Raw genomic sequence first — 14,665 nt, forward strand, 5'->3', positions numbered from 1 at the left:
ATCCAAGGCGTATCTATGTTCAACGGGTTAATATTCGAGTCGTAGACTGCTAGCAGCGACCTTCCTCTGGGCGTCTTTAGAAGGCTGTCGTGCGTTGGTTCGTTTTGATCAACTGATTCCAGTTCTCCAGACTCGTCCTCGTGCCTCTCTAGTGCGTTGCTTATATACTGGATTTTCAAATATTGTAGCAATAACTCTAACGCGCCAAGGTTTCCACACGCTACGGCCACGTGTAATGGACTCACTGGGCATTGGAAAGCTACTGATATTACAGCAGGCTGCTTCTCCATGGCCGCTTTGAGAAGGTCGAGTCGAATTTCTTTGGCAGATGCTAGATGGACGAAAGTGTAGCCTCTGAGAATGGAAGACTGACAGATCCTTCCTTCTAGAACTGCTCCATTGCCGAGGAGATATCGAGCAATCTCCTCCTGGCCGCGTTCCAGAGCACAGAGCAAGGGCGTGCATCCGCAAGAAAATCTCCTTGAAAGACTGCAACCGGTCGTTACTAACCCTGTGCAGAACTGTAAATCGCCCCTTTCAATTGCGAGCTTGAGGTTTTTTGAAGAGGCATTGGCAGCTTTATCTTCGGAAGACTGGAGTCTGATTGCGAGGCTGCTCGATTGGCTAACTTGTGATCCCGGTGCTTCAAAGAAGCATTCCATTAGTTACGAATAGAAATGTGATTTCGTCGGAAATGTGAAACTTAGAGACTCACCATTCTTGCTCTCATACTCCTTTAGTAATTCGAACGCCTCATGTTTACCATATTTCAAGGCTCTCCATTGTGGCGTCATTCCAGTATCGTCGGGTACGAGCGAACAATGGTGTTCAAGAAGCACTTTTATGACCTCGATGTTACCTACATCGGCTGCCCAGTGTATTGGGCGTTTGTTACGTTGTCCTGGAGCATCAACGTCTGCACCTGCTGATAAAAGTAGTCGTACAATCTCGGCAGAAGATGGATAATGGTAAAAGGCTGCGAAGACAAGTGCAGTATCCTGACTATGAGCTCGACAATCTATGTCGTCAATTAATGACTGCTGCAGTATGAACTTCGCTAGGCCAATATGGCCATAACGTGCAGCTACATGAAGGATATTGAAGTCGCCTAGATGAGCACAGCAGTTCCAATCAATACCAAGATTTGAAAATTGCTCAATGACCGCCACGTGTCCAGATTTTGCTGCTAAGTCGGTCGCCTCTGAGCCAGCGGAGTCTCTGAGATGGATGTCAGCTCCATAATCAAGTAGTACTTTGACATGATCTTGCTTCGCACCAGCGGCAGCAAGCATCAACGGTGTTGATCCGTCCGGAGTGCGAAGGTTTGGGTCTAATCCAGCTTTGCAAAGTTCTGTTAACACTGAAGGTGTCGCGTGTCCCATGCTAGCTAGATGGTTGAGATAGTTGCCGTCACTATCGTAATCCCTGAGGCGAGCTGATCTTATCAAAAGTTTTCGGAATATCTCGACACTACAGCCAAACCAGCACGCGAAGTTGAGTGCGGACCATGAGCTTTCTATGCCAAATCCAGAGTTTCGAGCATCAACGTCAACTCCCTTTTCTAGGAGTAGATTGGCCAGCTCTTCCATTTCGCGTCTAATGAACCAACACAAAGGGCTGTATTGTGTATCACAACCGTTGCCCTCGTGACCGTTGATTGGCTCTATTAGTGTCTCCAAATTCGTAGTAGCGGCAATAATAACCTTGGCGACTTCCACCATTTCGTGCTCCTCCTCCGTAACTGTATAACTTGGCGTGCTTAGCTTGGCACTATTCTCCACTTCGATATCCATATAGCGTTTAAGCAGTCTGCTGAGGCAAGTTTCTCCCTTGATGGAGTTGTCAGGTAGCTGTTTGTGGACATCTGCACCTCGTGAAATCAGTATTTTCACCATTCTCGTGAAGCCATAGGCAAACTGAGTTCTCATGAGATGTTTGGGTGGGTCAAGAGCGTAGTGCAGTGGGGTAAAGCCGTCGTTGGTCATCGAGTTCATAGAATGCTCTGTTTTGAGAAGATCAAAGATCTCTTCTAGATTTTCATAATCGTTGACTGGCTGCAAACACGCCAATAAGTGCAAGGGGGTCTCGCCGTTGTTTGCTGGTGTTGCGGGTTCGTTTCCTGATCTTAGGAGCAACCGTACAATATCAGGTGTAGTTTCGCTCGAGATGAAGTGAAGAGCCGTTCGGCCATCCGCAGTCTTGTCGGTGAGCTTAAAACCCTTTGTGTCAGCCATTTGCAAAATCGCAATGGAACCCATCTCGACAGCGTAATGGACGAGGGTAAGATCGGAGGGAAATGGTTGCGGCACATAAGACTCGTGGGCAAGAAGTATCTCGCATGAGAGAGCACATTGAAGTTGAGCAGCAACAAACAGCGGGGTTGAGCCCTCATCGTTTGTAATAGCCAGCCCCTCAGTGTTGTTCCCACACCTTTGTAATAGAGCCGTGATGGCAGCCCCATTATTGCTATTCGCAGCGACATGCCATACCGTGTTACCATTTCGAGTCCTGGCATTGACATTTGCTCCGTAATCGAGAAGTACGGTAATTCATTGTTCGTGCCTTTCGTTCTTGTCCATGTCAAGTGCCACGAAATGTAGTGCTGTCCAGCCATCCTGGTCGACTGAATTAATATCGGCACCCAGTGACAACAACAATCGTAGCGCGCCGATGGCTTTCCGTTTCGCTGCGGCATGCAGAAATTCCGCAATTGAGTTTGGGTCTTGGAGTATGATGTCGAGCCTTTCATTCCGAATCAGTTCTTCCATTCTTTCAGTCTGGTCGAATCGGATTGCGGAGAGAAAGAGATCAATCTGGCCAGAAGTGCTGGTGGGTACTGAACTCTTCGATATGTACTTGGCGATAGCACGAGAACCGGAGGTATCCAACTTTAGCGCAGCTTGTAATCTAAAAGCTTGAGCCAGGTCCATTTCTTTTAGTTTGCAGATAAGAGCTTCAACGAAATCTCTTTCGTCCAAAATCCGGTCCGAGTGTCGTTCGATGTATGCCATCACCTTCTCATCCAATTCTGACCCCTCAGCAAGAAGCTTGAGTAAAGGATAGTTGGCGTTGGCCGTACTCTGAAAAAAGAAAGCCAGATAACTGCACGAAAATTCCACGCCGAATCCATCTTGATACAAAGCTTTGCAATCGGCGCCTTTGGCTAGAAGCATCTCAAGCACTTGATTGCGGCCCTCCGTATCTTCAGCGTCGTCATGATCAAATACTGCTCTGTAGTTAAACCAGTTATCGAAGACTTGCGACCTCACAAGCCAAATTCTCCCCAGGATGGTACAGTGAAGAGGTGCTCCCAAATAACACCTCTCAGTAACGCCACAGTTCGACTCAAGAAGCCAACTACAAATCGATGGTAATCCCAAAGCTGCTGCCATATGAAGCGGTTTCAAGCCACCAGCACAGAAGTCGCGCGTGAATTTATCGAACAAAACTGCCATGGACCCCTCGACAGTCAGTGTGAGGACATCATGATAAAAATAATCGCGAGCCCATGATAAGAAGCATCCACCTCGCGAAGCACCAAATAGGTGTTGAGAAAGTTCTGAAACACGATCATTTTGCATGTGTTCCTGTGCGTATTTAGTCCAATACTCGACAGCGTGTTCACGGAAGGGGTATTTGTTGGATTGATCTTTCCAAGTCTCGAGATCTTCGATAATGCTCCCATTAAAACTGTCAAGGAGGAGATAGTTTAGACAAGTGATTGCAAGTTGCGGGAAGACAAACTGCTGTGCTTGCGAGTAATCTGAACAGTCGGCGCCTTCAATGGGAAGCTTGGATAGATACTCTTTGACTGTAAAATGGGCCATTTCAAAGTATTCGCCATCTGCTGATCGGCGTATTAGACTGCTGCAGTACATCAGAATATCTTCCTCTTCGTAAACCGAGTCAAGATCGATAATTCTGTCGTTGTCTTCAATAGAAATCGCATGAGAGAGCGCAGTCTTCGATATTCTTGCTAACGAGCTCACAGTCCATTGTCTATTTATCAGAGTTTTGGAATTAGCTATGTTTTTTTAAGAGTAATTATTGAAATTGGATCCGGAGCACAGCTGGAGTACATAACAAGCAGCGCACTCCAGAGCCATGAAGGAGTCTCTCTTTGAAATAATGTTGCTTACAATGTTCTCTGGACCATTCTTTGGATGGTTATATCCTCTTGATTTACTTGCTGGAGAATGCGTTCGTACGTCTCTTCCAACCCAGGTGGTAGCGATTTGAGGGCCTTGTTTTTCAAAGCATCTGTCCGTAAGCTGCAAAGGTAATCTAATTGACAAGAAACCCAGCGAAACCTATTCGTGACAATGGTTAGCAAAGCTTTGTCATTTCTGTTGGGGGGAACAAGACTCACATTCCACCCGCTCGCTCAATTAATGTTTTGGTAATCTCGTCTTTGAGACCAGCACTTCTGATCCGTAATTGCTCTCTGCCTGTCTTATGCTGCCGAGTTTCTATCTCAGCTGTCACATACAGCCTCAAATCTTCGCTGTGAGCTTCGATTCTTAAGTGGGTATATTCCTCTTTCAAAATCGCACTAATTTCAGGCTCGTCTCTACTTAGGAAGAGAGTTCGAGTGTTGCTGCTTCTGCCAGATGCAAGCCCGGCAAGTAGTTGGACAATCTGAGGTGTATGTGTTCTGCCACACTCATCGAGTCCATCAACCAGGACAGAGACCTCATCGAAGCAAGATGCCATCTCGTTTATGGTGCTCAACAACTCCTCAGGCTTGGGCGCGCATGCTCCGGAGGATTTGTTTGTGTGGCAGCCATGATAGAGTTGCTCCAGCTTAGAATATGCCTCCTCATTCAGCTTGGCTAACTGATTTGCCAATGATCCCAGGATTTCGACAGGTTTTTGTTTCTCTTCGTCTTTGTAGTCGCAGTAAAAGTAGGCAACTGCGTGATCCTGGCTGCTTCTCTTCATTGCTTCTTCGATAACGCAAGCGGCTATCACGGTTTTCCCAGCTCCTGGAATTCCCGACAGCCATAGTTTTGAATTTCGAGTAACCAGCCACGCCTGAAATTTCAACCCTTCTGTAACCCAGAGACCAGTCATAGGGTGTCTGAGTTTCAAGCTCATCCTGTGATTAGAACTAGGGTCGACCTTACAGAAAAAGGCGAGGACGTCTTCCTTCTTTTTGTCGAGGTGGATTCGGACCTGCATTGCCCATCTCTCATTCTGATTTGCCTTGATTTCCTCAATGCCAGCCGCCAGGTCATCTTGTCGCGACAACGTTTTGAAGACTACGGCTAGGGTCTCTCCGGACAGAGCGAGATGTATGTTCCGTTTGTGGGCTTCGACCTCGGCGAGCAGTTCCTTGATATCCGAGGCGGAGAATGGCCATTTCAGGTCTCGCAGCGCTTGCTTAAACCTTCGATGTTCCTGTCCTTTTGGGAGATATTTGTCGAGTTTGTCCTCAATGCCTCTGAGGGTGGTATAGCACGAGCTGACATGATGCAGTCGAAAGTCTGCCAAGTTCGACGAACTCTCGTCGCGCGATAGGCCTGCCTCCTCCCTCTCTTCCTCTTCTTCCTCCTCAAGCCCATTGACGATAAGCTTGAGATGGTGAAGTAGCATGGAAAGCTCGCGGATTTGATCTGACAGATTCCGAATGTCCTTGCTGGCGTGCTTCACGGCTTTCGCGTATCGCTGAAGGCGTGTGAAGATAGTGTCTGCCAATTGCACTATACCGGCAACGCTGGCAGCAACAGAAAGTCCGTCCATTTCGAAATACTACGATAATACAGCGAAGATCAAAGCTTCAAATTATCACAGAAACTTAGAGCCGTCGTATGCTCGGCGTCGGCAAGAAAGTATGACAACTTCAAAAAGGACAAGAGAAACACAAGGAAAGTTTGATGGGAGTGGCGCAATGCTGCGTGGTTGCACTTCGAATGTTGCCCGACTTGTTGGTGCGGGAGAGGCTGGAACGTAGTGGCTGATCGACGAGGAATAAATGTGAGGGTCAACGCAGTTGTGCGCCCGCCAAAACTTCCCGCTCAATCTGCCTACCTGATACGACTGGTCGCCCTGTCATGCATGTTGACATTACTGCCACCCAGGCGTTTTCGAGGGCTGATGAAGTGAGATCGGGCATGTGTGTCAGACAGCACAACATTTCGCGCTGTGCATATGCAGGAAATCTTACTGGCATTGTTATAGGCAGATTGAATATGCAGTTGGCACATAGGAATTATTTCTTCATTTGAGCAACATCATGATAAGGCTGGAGTTGATGGAATCGGTAGCTTGTCGTGCAAACGGTCAAACATAATATATCTATTTTGATTTCGTCTCTCCATCCATCTACTTAATGAAGATGGAAAGATTCCGAGCCAAAAATAGAATCCAGTACAGACAATCTTATCTTGCCTAATTACCTAAGTTCAAGAGCGTGTACCGGCGTTTCTCGCGACAGCCTAGAGCAAGGCCAGGCTCACTACGGCAATCATGCCATCGGTGTGCTGTCAACTGATAGGCTTACAGCACGCGTCGGCTTGTCATTCCACACATAAACACTTGATGCTGATGACTTGTTGCCCGCTGCAGAGTAGCCTTCCCAGAATTTGAGAGCACAGCGCTCTCTAAACGCTGATGTGACTGTCCAATCTGGGACCCACAAAGGCATCCCCCGAAAGTACGTTGGGGCGTCGAAGTTCGTAAAGCACCTCTACAGACTTGTAATTTCGCATGCAGAAGTTAGTAGTCGCAAGATACACATCCTGACATAGGAAAAGATATCGGAGACTTGATTGCCAGCCCAAAAGACCTATAAACATCATGCCTCGGATCTGTGTATGAAAGATTAAAAGACTGATAAATAATTTTCAGAAGGATCGATGTCTTGGATAGCCGGCGACATTATTTCTTTTTAGCTCCTTAATCATTCCCACAACACGATACGCTTCAACCTGGCGACCAGCGTCCTCTTCAAAGTACATTGTTGCTTGCGCCAGGTCGTTTCAAGTGATAGAGGAAGATCCACAGTGCACCACATGCTTCTGCACCGAGGCCCTTTCCCGAACAATCCACATTCGACGAAAGTAAAGACATTCAAAAATGGAATAAAGACCAATTTATCTTGGCGATTGGACGGTTAAGCGCTCGGGGTACGGGGGAACTTGGGACATAAAGGGTGGTGGAGATAAATGATAAACAGGAGTGCCGTAGAATTTAGAATATAACATCCTATTGTTTCAGAATTTGTGAGACATTGTAAGTTTGTCAAGTCGGAACGGTAAGTTGGAGTTTCAAAGGATGTTGTGGGTGATCATATTGTTCCAGAGCTTTTGACATCACATAAGTAAGTAAAGTCTGACCAATAACCTTGACTTCCAAAGGACGGAATGTTGTAAGAACGAGTTGGACTCTCTTCTATATAGATTCTCGGATCGCGGGACGAAGATTGAAACTCTGAAATATAAATGGATATCATTCTCAAGCACAAGTGCATCTAGCATCTAATCGTAAGTCGCGACCACAAGACCCTTTCTCCCGCTTTCTAATCCCGGTCCAAGGAAATATACACAACGGACCGCATCAAAACCCATATATACAAGTCTCCTCCTAATCCTCAAATCTCCCTCTTCCTATTCATTCAAGACAACCCACTCCCAACCTTCTCCACCATCGCCACACCCCCCTTCTCACTCTCCGAATCCCCCTCCGCCACAGGCGCCAAATGATCCCCCCTAAAGATATCAATCTTCGCATCCCTAAACTTCCGCGCTGACACCTTCCTCTCGAACAGGACATCCATCTCACCATACGTGCGTCCCTTCGGCTCCGGCAACCTAAAGTAAATCCACACGATACACAAGAAACAGGAGCCCGCCCAGAAGAAGGCCGATTTGGCGCCCCAGCCCCAGCCGCTGGGTTTGGAGGTTAGTTGGTAGTTGGTGATGATGTTGACGATGATGCCGCCGATGTTATACAGGTTGCGGGCCAGGACGATGGTTTTGGCCTTGAGGCGCGTGGAGGAGACTTCGGCGACGAGCGCGTAGCAGACGGGGCCGACGGTGAAGTCGTAGATGAAGGTGAAGAGCAGGAGCATGGAGCCGATGGCCCAACGAGAGCCGATGTTGGAGGCAGGCGCGATGGCCGTGAGGCCGATGATCAGGAGGAGGGTGCACAGGGCGCAGGAGCCGTAGAGGTAGAGGGAGCGGCGGCCGGCGCGGGACATCAGGAACCAGGAGCCGATGGTGCCGATCATGCCGAGGGCGTATTGGGCCATGGAGAGGTCGAAGGCGTCGACGGTGGGGAGGCCGGCTTGTTCGTAGAAGTAGGTGGAGTAGCCCATGAAGGTGCTGCCGCAGAGGTTCTGGATGAGCCAGACCATGCAGACGATTTCGGTGCGGCGGAGGTCGATGCCTTTGAAGCAGTCGAGGTACGAGGTGCCCGATGAAATTTGCTTCTCGAGTTCGTTGGTGTGGGACATCATGGCGATGGTCTCGTCGGCGTTGAAGGTTGGGTCGTTGCGGGTTGTGAGGCGGAGGAGAGATTTCTTGGCATCTTCCATGCGGCCTTTTCGGACGAGCCACCATGGGGATTCGGGAGCAAAGAGGATACCGGCTAGGAGAGGAAGAGGCCAGAGCCATTGAATTGCGAAGGGAATCTGAGGATTTAATTAGTGTTTGCGTTAATAGGTTCAGATTTCGCCACTTACTCGGTATCCCCATTCATCAGTACGGCTCAAGACACCACGAAGAACACCAGAAGCAATGAATTGTCCAATAACCCAGCAGAGATTGACGTATGTGCAGAGGTAGGCTCGAAGAGCGACAGGGCAGACTTCGGAAGCGTAGGCAGTTGTGAGAGTTTGGAAGACACCCCACGGGATACCGCAGAGGATCTCGCCCACGAGAAGTGTTTGAATGTTTTGGGAGAAGAACGGGATGAAGATGAATGCAACCATCATGGCCAAAGAAGTCATCATAGTCTTCTTGTAGCCATACTTCTCAGAAACAATACCGTTGATGAAGAGACCCAAGATCTCACCGCAGAGAGCACCGTTCGAGAGACCTGATTTCCATGGTGCGGGAACGGTGTATGTGCCATCGGCTCCCAGAACACCATATTTCTTGTTGAAGGTTGGGAGAGCGTAGAAAGAAGCGATCAAGACGACGTCGTAACCTTCCATGACAATAGCGGTAGAGAGCAGGATGGACCATCCGACTGCCTTAGGATAGAGTTTCAGGGCTTGCAAGATACCCATATTGTGTTCCTTTGAGGTGGCATCTTTGGCTTCGGCAGAGAGGTCGGCGAAGTTTTCGACTGCAACTGAAGCCCTTCGGACAACAGTATCTTCGGGATGGAGAGTGTCGTCTCCTGCGACCTCTTGGATTTCAGAGTGTCGACGCATGATGGCGATATCTGAAGTGAGTGTTGAGGATGTGTTGAGGATGATGAAGAGATGAGATGATGTCTGGATGTCAGAACATGCTGGGCCCGGGAGTATCCTTATATCTTATAGTTGAAGATGGAGCTGAGTATACAAAAAGATGGAGGAGGTTGAGTTGCGCGGTCGATTGACCAATAGGTGAAATACAAGAGTGAGCTAAGACTTTCTGGGCCGACTTGTATTTCAGCGACGAGGTCAGAGTCCGGGGTGGTAGCGCCACCCCGATAAGCTGGTCCCGTCTAGCTTGGGCTGGAATGGGAAGAGCGTTCTCAGTGGTCAATTGATGTGAAGAGTGCCGAGTGAAGCAGGGACGGGATTGGTGAGATGTGAGCGAGAACTGGGAAAAGGAGGAGAAGAGGAGAGGAGGAAAAGGACGGTGTTGGGGAAATGCATCTTGTGGAGTCCCACCATCTCAGCTACTGGGGTAATGGAGTTGAGGGGGTTGATGTCTAGATCGGGCTAAGTGAGAAGTGCTTTTTGCTGGGTTCTCGACCCGACTGGTTTGGCGTCAGGCATGCGACGGCTCGGCACTATTTCGACGACGACGGGCCCTCGTGATGAACACGCAATGATGGTTTAATCTTGGTATTGGCCTCAGAAACAAGAAATACATGCATGCATAGCGGAGAGACAATAGTCTTAAGAGAATGAGACAGAGGCTTGTGTAGACTGCAGTTGTACTGTAAACTCAGAGCAATTGCGAGAAGGCGAAATCCAATTACCCCGCCAAAGACCTTACCCCTTCACTGGAAGGCACGAAGAACCGGGCTAGAAGCTCCCAAGAGACCATAATCCCCGTTATATTCCCTCCATCCCAGAAATCCCATGCTGAATGAAGCAGTTCGTAGTGAAGATCTGGGGAAAGCGAAGTTTCCCACATCATGCGGTTGTACGGCATGCGACTGATCAGAGGTGCGTGCAGAGTACTCTAGCAAAACCCGATCCATGCAAAAAGCGAAGCGCCACTCCCGTGAACTATCATCGGCTCAATTTCTCGAGACTAGGAGAATTATCGCCTTTATGCTCGGGTGAAATATCATTCGTTGATATAATCGCCGTTTTGCTCGCTGTTTCTTTCGCTACTGATGAGCCGAAAGTGAAAATGGAATTAGAACCTCACGAGATGATAGGAAATGTGAACGAGTGGGTGTGGCTTTTGGCTGCATATTCTCGCTCAAGAGCCTCAGCGGTACCGACTTTCTGTCGTGCTTAATTCTGGGGCTGGCTGGCTGGGGATTGTCCGCGCTCTGGGGCGCCTGGGGAAAGTTCAAGGTCACGTGAGAATACCCGTGAGCTCTTTCCCACTAAAGGTACACTCCTGTTACCAGTGAAGAGGGGGAAAAGCACCTCGCTCCATGCCTTTCCTACCTCAACCCGACTGATCAACACCAAGCATACCTCTCATTTGCGATCCAATCCGGCCTTCCCTTTTCCTCTTCATCGTACCAATACAGACTCGCAATTCCTTCTTCTTCCCGCTCAAACATTGCGTGTTCGATATCCATCCTTCTCACTAGTCGTTGCACACGCGGATGAGGATCCCATAGATCGACCTCATCCAGGTTCCATGAAGCCGCTTCAGCCTGGGCGCTCTGAAAGATCAGCTGAAGCTGTGCTTGCAGCACTTCGCTATCCCGCCCCGGATCTTCGATCACTAAACGCAAGATATGTAGTACATTTCCGGATGGAACGGGCTGTGGATCATCATAAAAACGATGAGTCCAGATTGCCCAAATCCTCGAGTCTGGTTCGCCCACGATGGCACCTTTGAAGCGGGGAACCCCTCCGAACAACCTTTCAGTTGCAAATTTCACCTTGCAGTGATGCCAGAGCATATGATCGTGATCTGGAATGATCATCATCCGCTGCCGTCCCGTCGTTGATAGTTTCGCCAAATCCTTTCTGGCCATTTCCTCATCTTCTTTGCACAACTGAGCGAGATCTTTCCCTTCCAGCATCTTTACCCCATCTAACTTTAGATGCAGATGAGCAGGGAACTCAATGTGCGTGTTGTTGGGCGCAGCTTTCCATCCAATACTTGCATAGTACTTCTTCCCGATGTCAGAGTAGAGCACACTGCCAACACACTTCTCGCCCGCTCCAAGTTGCCAAGTTCGAAGAACCTGCGCGAGCTGGCTGAGCATGCGCTTCGGATAACCCTTCCCTCTGTACTTAGGATCGCAGAACACGCTCGCGATACCATGCACAACGACATCTTCGATCTTCCCTTCTGGTGTACTGACCAAGGCCCGCTCCCTAAAGCTTTCACAAGTAGCCAAGATAGCTCTTTGATCTGGAACTGAATCTTTCTCAACAAGCACCCACATTGTCATCCCACCATCTTTTGCAAGTGGTACCGTGAGGAGGTAAGCGGACTCCTCCATGAATTCATCGAGTGACAGTGCATCTCTCCATTCCTCAGATATTATGTTCCAGATAGTTTGACATTCGCCCGGGCTTGGATGCGAGAGTTGCAGCTCCGGGGCTGTTTCCGTAAGTGAAGTATCGAGGGAGCCCATTGTGGTCCAAGCTTTCGATAGATTTGACAATGCTTGGTGTATGTGTCCCGAATTCTTAGTTGTCTTTCATGTTGTGGTCTGGGTGAATCCCGCGTTTGCTTGAAGCGCAAGTTTGCGTGAAGCTTAGGCGCATCCCCCATTTCCCACTTCTAGATTGCTTCGCTCAGAGACCAGGAAATGGGTATCCAATGGGATGAATTTTATGCCCATATTCATGGTTTCACCCTTAGTTGAAGCTTGTAGGCCGTTCTCAAGGAGTAAAAGAGGCGGGAAGCGTTCAATGTGGCTTTGGTACGGGCTGTCACGTGCCACTAGCCCGCGGAAAAGGGTTTGACCGAAAGATTCCGCGAGCATTTCAACGACACTTCACAAACACAAATCTTCGTTCTGGATTTTCACCCACAACCCGCACATGCACTATATCTTCCCACCGGCGCCCATATTTCACGCAAGCTAATTCGTCTCCGCAATCAATAATATGGAGTAGCCACAGTCCAGTCCCGCAGATAGCGGGGTGAGCTCTCAGATGGTAGGTACCAATTCCCCTCCAAGTCGTGAGTACATCGACGATCTTACCATTGTTGGATTTTCTGAAGCTGCATTGCTATCGCGAGTTGTCAGCTGGCAGGAATTTGAGTCAGTTAATTGGCAAGAGTCGGTGTGCTCGCAGTTTCTTTCGTATCAGAGACGCGAAGTTCTTTCCGTCTGTAGTCAAAAGTCTCTTGCTTCCCTTTCTGTCCCCCACATTTTCTCTCCCCCTCTCTCTCTCTTCCCTACCACTTCCTTCACGATTCACCATCTAAAATACCACTTCGAACACTTCTTCAACCCACAACAGCAAAATGACAGTCACAAAACGAGTTTGGTGGAAAGATGGCGTTGTCTATCAAATCTACCCCGCCAGCTTCAAAGACTCCAACAACGACGGCCTAGGAGACATTCCCGGCATCATCTCCAAAATCGACTACATCAAAGATCTAGGCATCGATATCGTCTGGGTATCCCCAATGTACGATTCTCCTCAGCACGACATGGGATACGATATCTCGAACTACGAGGCCGTCTACGCTCCTTACGGGACAGTGGCAGATATGGAAGAACTGATCGAAGCCTGCCATTCCCGCGGTATGCGACTGATCCTCGATCTCGTCATAAACCACACTTCGGACGAACACAAATGGTTCGAAGAATCACGAAGCTCGAAAGATAACCTGAAGAGAGATTGGTACATTTGGAGACCTGCAAAGTACGACAAAGATGGGAAGAGAATGCCTCCGAATAATTGGAGATCGTTCTTCAGTGGCAGTACGTGGGAATGGGATGAACATACGCAAGAATACTACCTTCACCTCTTCGCAAAACAACAGCCAGATCTCAATTGGGAGAATCCCGAGGCCCGAAAAGCAATCTACGATTCTGCGATGGAGTTCTGGCTCAAGAAAGGTGTAGATGGGTTCAGAGTGGATACCGTGAATATGTATTCGAAAGGCACATCCTTACCAGATGCTCCTATCATCGATGCTGGTGTTTTCGAACAACCTGCTCCAGGTCTATTCTGCAATGGTCCTCGAATGCACGAATTCCTCCGCGAAATGAATACCCAAGTACTCTCCAAATACGACACCATGACCGTCGGCGAACTCCCACACACGCCAGACCCCGCACACGTTCTTCGGTACGTTGGATCTGGAGACAAGCAACTGGACATGGTCTTCCAATTCGACATCGTTGATCTCGGAATTGGCAAGACGCACAAGTACGAATATGAGGGCTACCAACTTCCCGAACTGAAACAAGTAGTTTCCAAATGGCAAAAATTCATCGAGGGCAGCGACGGCTGGACGACCGCCTTCTGCGAGAACCACGACCAAGGACGCTCCGTCTCGAGATTCGCATCCGATGCTCCCGAGTTCCGCGAACGCTCCTCGAAAATGCTCGCAATCATGATGTGCGCCATGACTGGCACACTGTTCGTCTACCAAGGCCAGGAAATCGGCATGATCAACGCGCCCAAGGACTGGCCGATCGAGGACTACAAGGATATCGAGAGCATCAATTACTATAACTCCGTCAAAGCTCGCGGAGGCGACGAAAAAGCGTTAGCGCACGTCATGAAATCGATCCAGATCCTCGGACGAGATCACGCCCGCTTGCCGATGCAGTGGGACGCTTCTCCGTACGCGGGATTCACGGGCAAGAAGGACGGGGCGTGGATGCGGACTAATGATTCATACAAGGAGATCAACGTCGCGAACCAAACCGAGGATCCAAACTCCGTGCTTAATTTCTGGCGCAAGATGATTAAAATGAGGAAGGAGTATAGGGATGTCTTCATCCATGGCGCGTTCGAGGGCTATGATGTCGAGAATCGGGATACGTTCGTCTTTTCCAAGACGAAGGGGGAGAGTAGGGTGGTTGTGGTGTTGAATTTCACGGGGAGGGAGAGCGGGTTCGAAAGGCCGAAGGAGTTGGGCGGGAAGTGGGAGTTATTGGTTAGTAGTGCGGAAGGGGTGGATGGGACGGAGAGGTTGGGGGCTTATGAGGGGAGGATTTATACGGTGAATTGAGGAGGTGGTGGATTATGGACTGGTGGTAGTTCCGCGTTGCTTTTTATGACTTCTGATTGCTGAAAGTGCGGGATAGAGCAACGATTTTAATTGTATGCCTGGTTTCATGTTCTTGTCTTTTGTTTTCGTGATGAAATTGCGTGTTTGAGTTCTCTCTAGTG

The 14,665-nt window shown here is 48.9% G+C and overlaps 5 protein-coding genes across 5 annotated transcripts; 1 reads left to right on the forward strand and 4 right to left on the reverse strand.

Moving 5' to 3' along the window:
* Positions 1–761: 761 nt before the first annotated feature.
* LY89DRAFT_538821 (ankyrin) lies at positions 762–1,103 on the reverse strand (the record flags this gene model as incomplete). Its single annotated transcript, XM_018208137.1, has 1 exon — positions 762–1,103. A coding segment is annotated over one exon (342 nt), but the record flags the coding sequence as incomplete, so codon positions are not given.
* Positions 1,104–2,549: 1,446 nt separating this feature from the next.
* Positions 2,550–5,742, reverse strand: LY89DRAFT_742543 (uncharacterized protein; the record flags this gene model as incomplete). Its single annotated transcript, XM_018220837.1, has 3 exons — positions 2,550–3,999; positions 4,140–4,310; positions 4,370–5,742. The coding sequence occupies 3 exons, from the start codon at positions 5,740–5,742 to the stop codon at positions 2,550–2,552; spliced, it is 2,994 nt and encodes a 997-aa protein (XP_018062126.1).
* Positions 5,743–7,478: 1,736 nt separating this feature from the next.
* Positions 7,479–9,709, reverse strand: LY89DRAFT_711931 (putative MFS maltose permease; the record flags this gene model as incomplete). Its single annotated transcript, XM_018217941.1, has 3 exons — positions 8,684–9,709; positions 7,669–8,632; positions 7,479–7,519 (listed from the first exon to the last, which is right to left on the reverse strand). Exons 1-3 carry the CDS (start codon positions 9,377–9,379, stop codon positions 7,479–7,481), a joined length of 1,701 nt encoding a protein of 566 aa, XP_018062127.1. The 5' UTR covers positions 9,380–9,709.
* A 1,006-nt stretch (positions 9,710–10,715) lies between these two features.
* LY89DRAFT_352507 (uncharacterized protein) lies at positions 10,716–12,181 on the reverse strand. The gene has a single exon (XM_018206934.1). The coding sequence runs from the start codon at positions 11,935–11,937 to the stop codon at positions 10,801–10,803; it is 1,137 nt and encodes a 378-aa protein (XP_018062128.1). The 5' UTR covers positions 11,938–12,181; the 3' UTR covers positions 10,716–10,800.
* Positions 12,182–12,312: 131 nt separating this feature from the next.
* LY89DRAFT_691490 (alpha-glucosidase) lies at positions 12,313–14,631 on the forward strand. The gene has a single exon (XM_018216336.1). The coding sequence runs from the start codon at positions 12,780–12,782 to the stop codon at positions 14,502–14,504; it is 1,725 nt and encodes a 574-aa protein (XP_018062129.1). The 5' UTR covers positions 12,313–12,779; the 3' UTR covers positions 14,505–14,631.
* The last annotated feature ends 34 nt before the right edge of the window (positions 14,632–14,665 follow it).

The sequence above is a fragment of the Mollisia scopiformis genome, assembly GCF_001500285.1.
Source record: "Mollisia scopiformis unplaced genomic scaffold LY89scaffold_35, whole genome shotgun sequence".
In the NCBI taxonomy this organism is placed as follows: domain Eukaryota; kingdom Fungi; phylum Ascomycota; class Leotiomycetes; order Helotiales; family Mollisiaceae; genus Mollisia; species Mollisia scopiformis.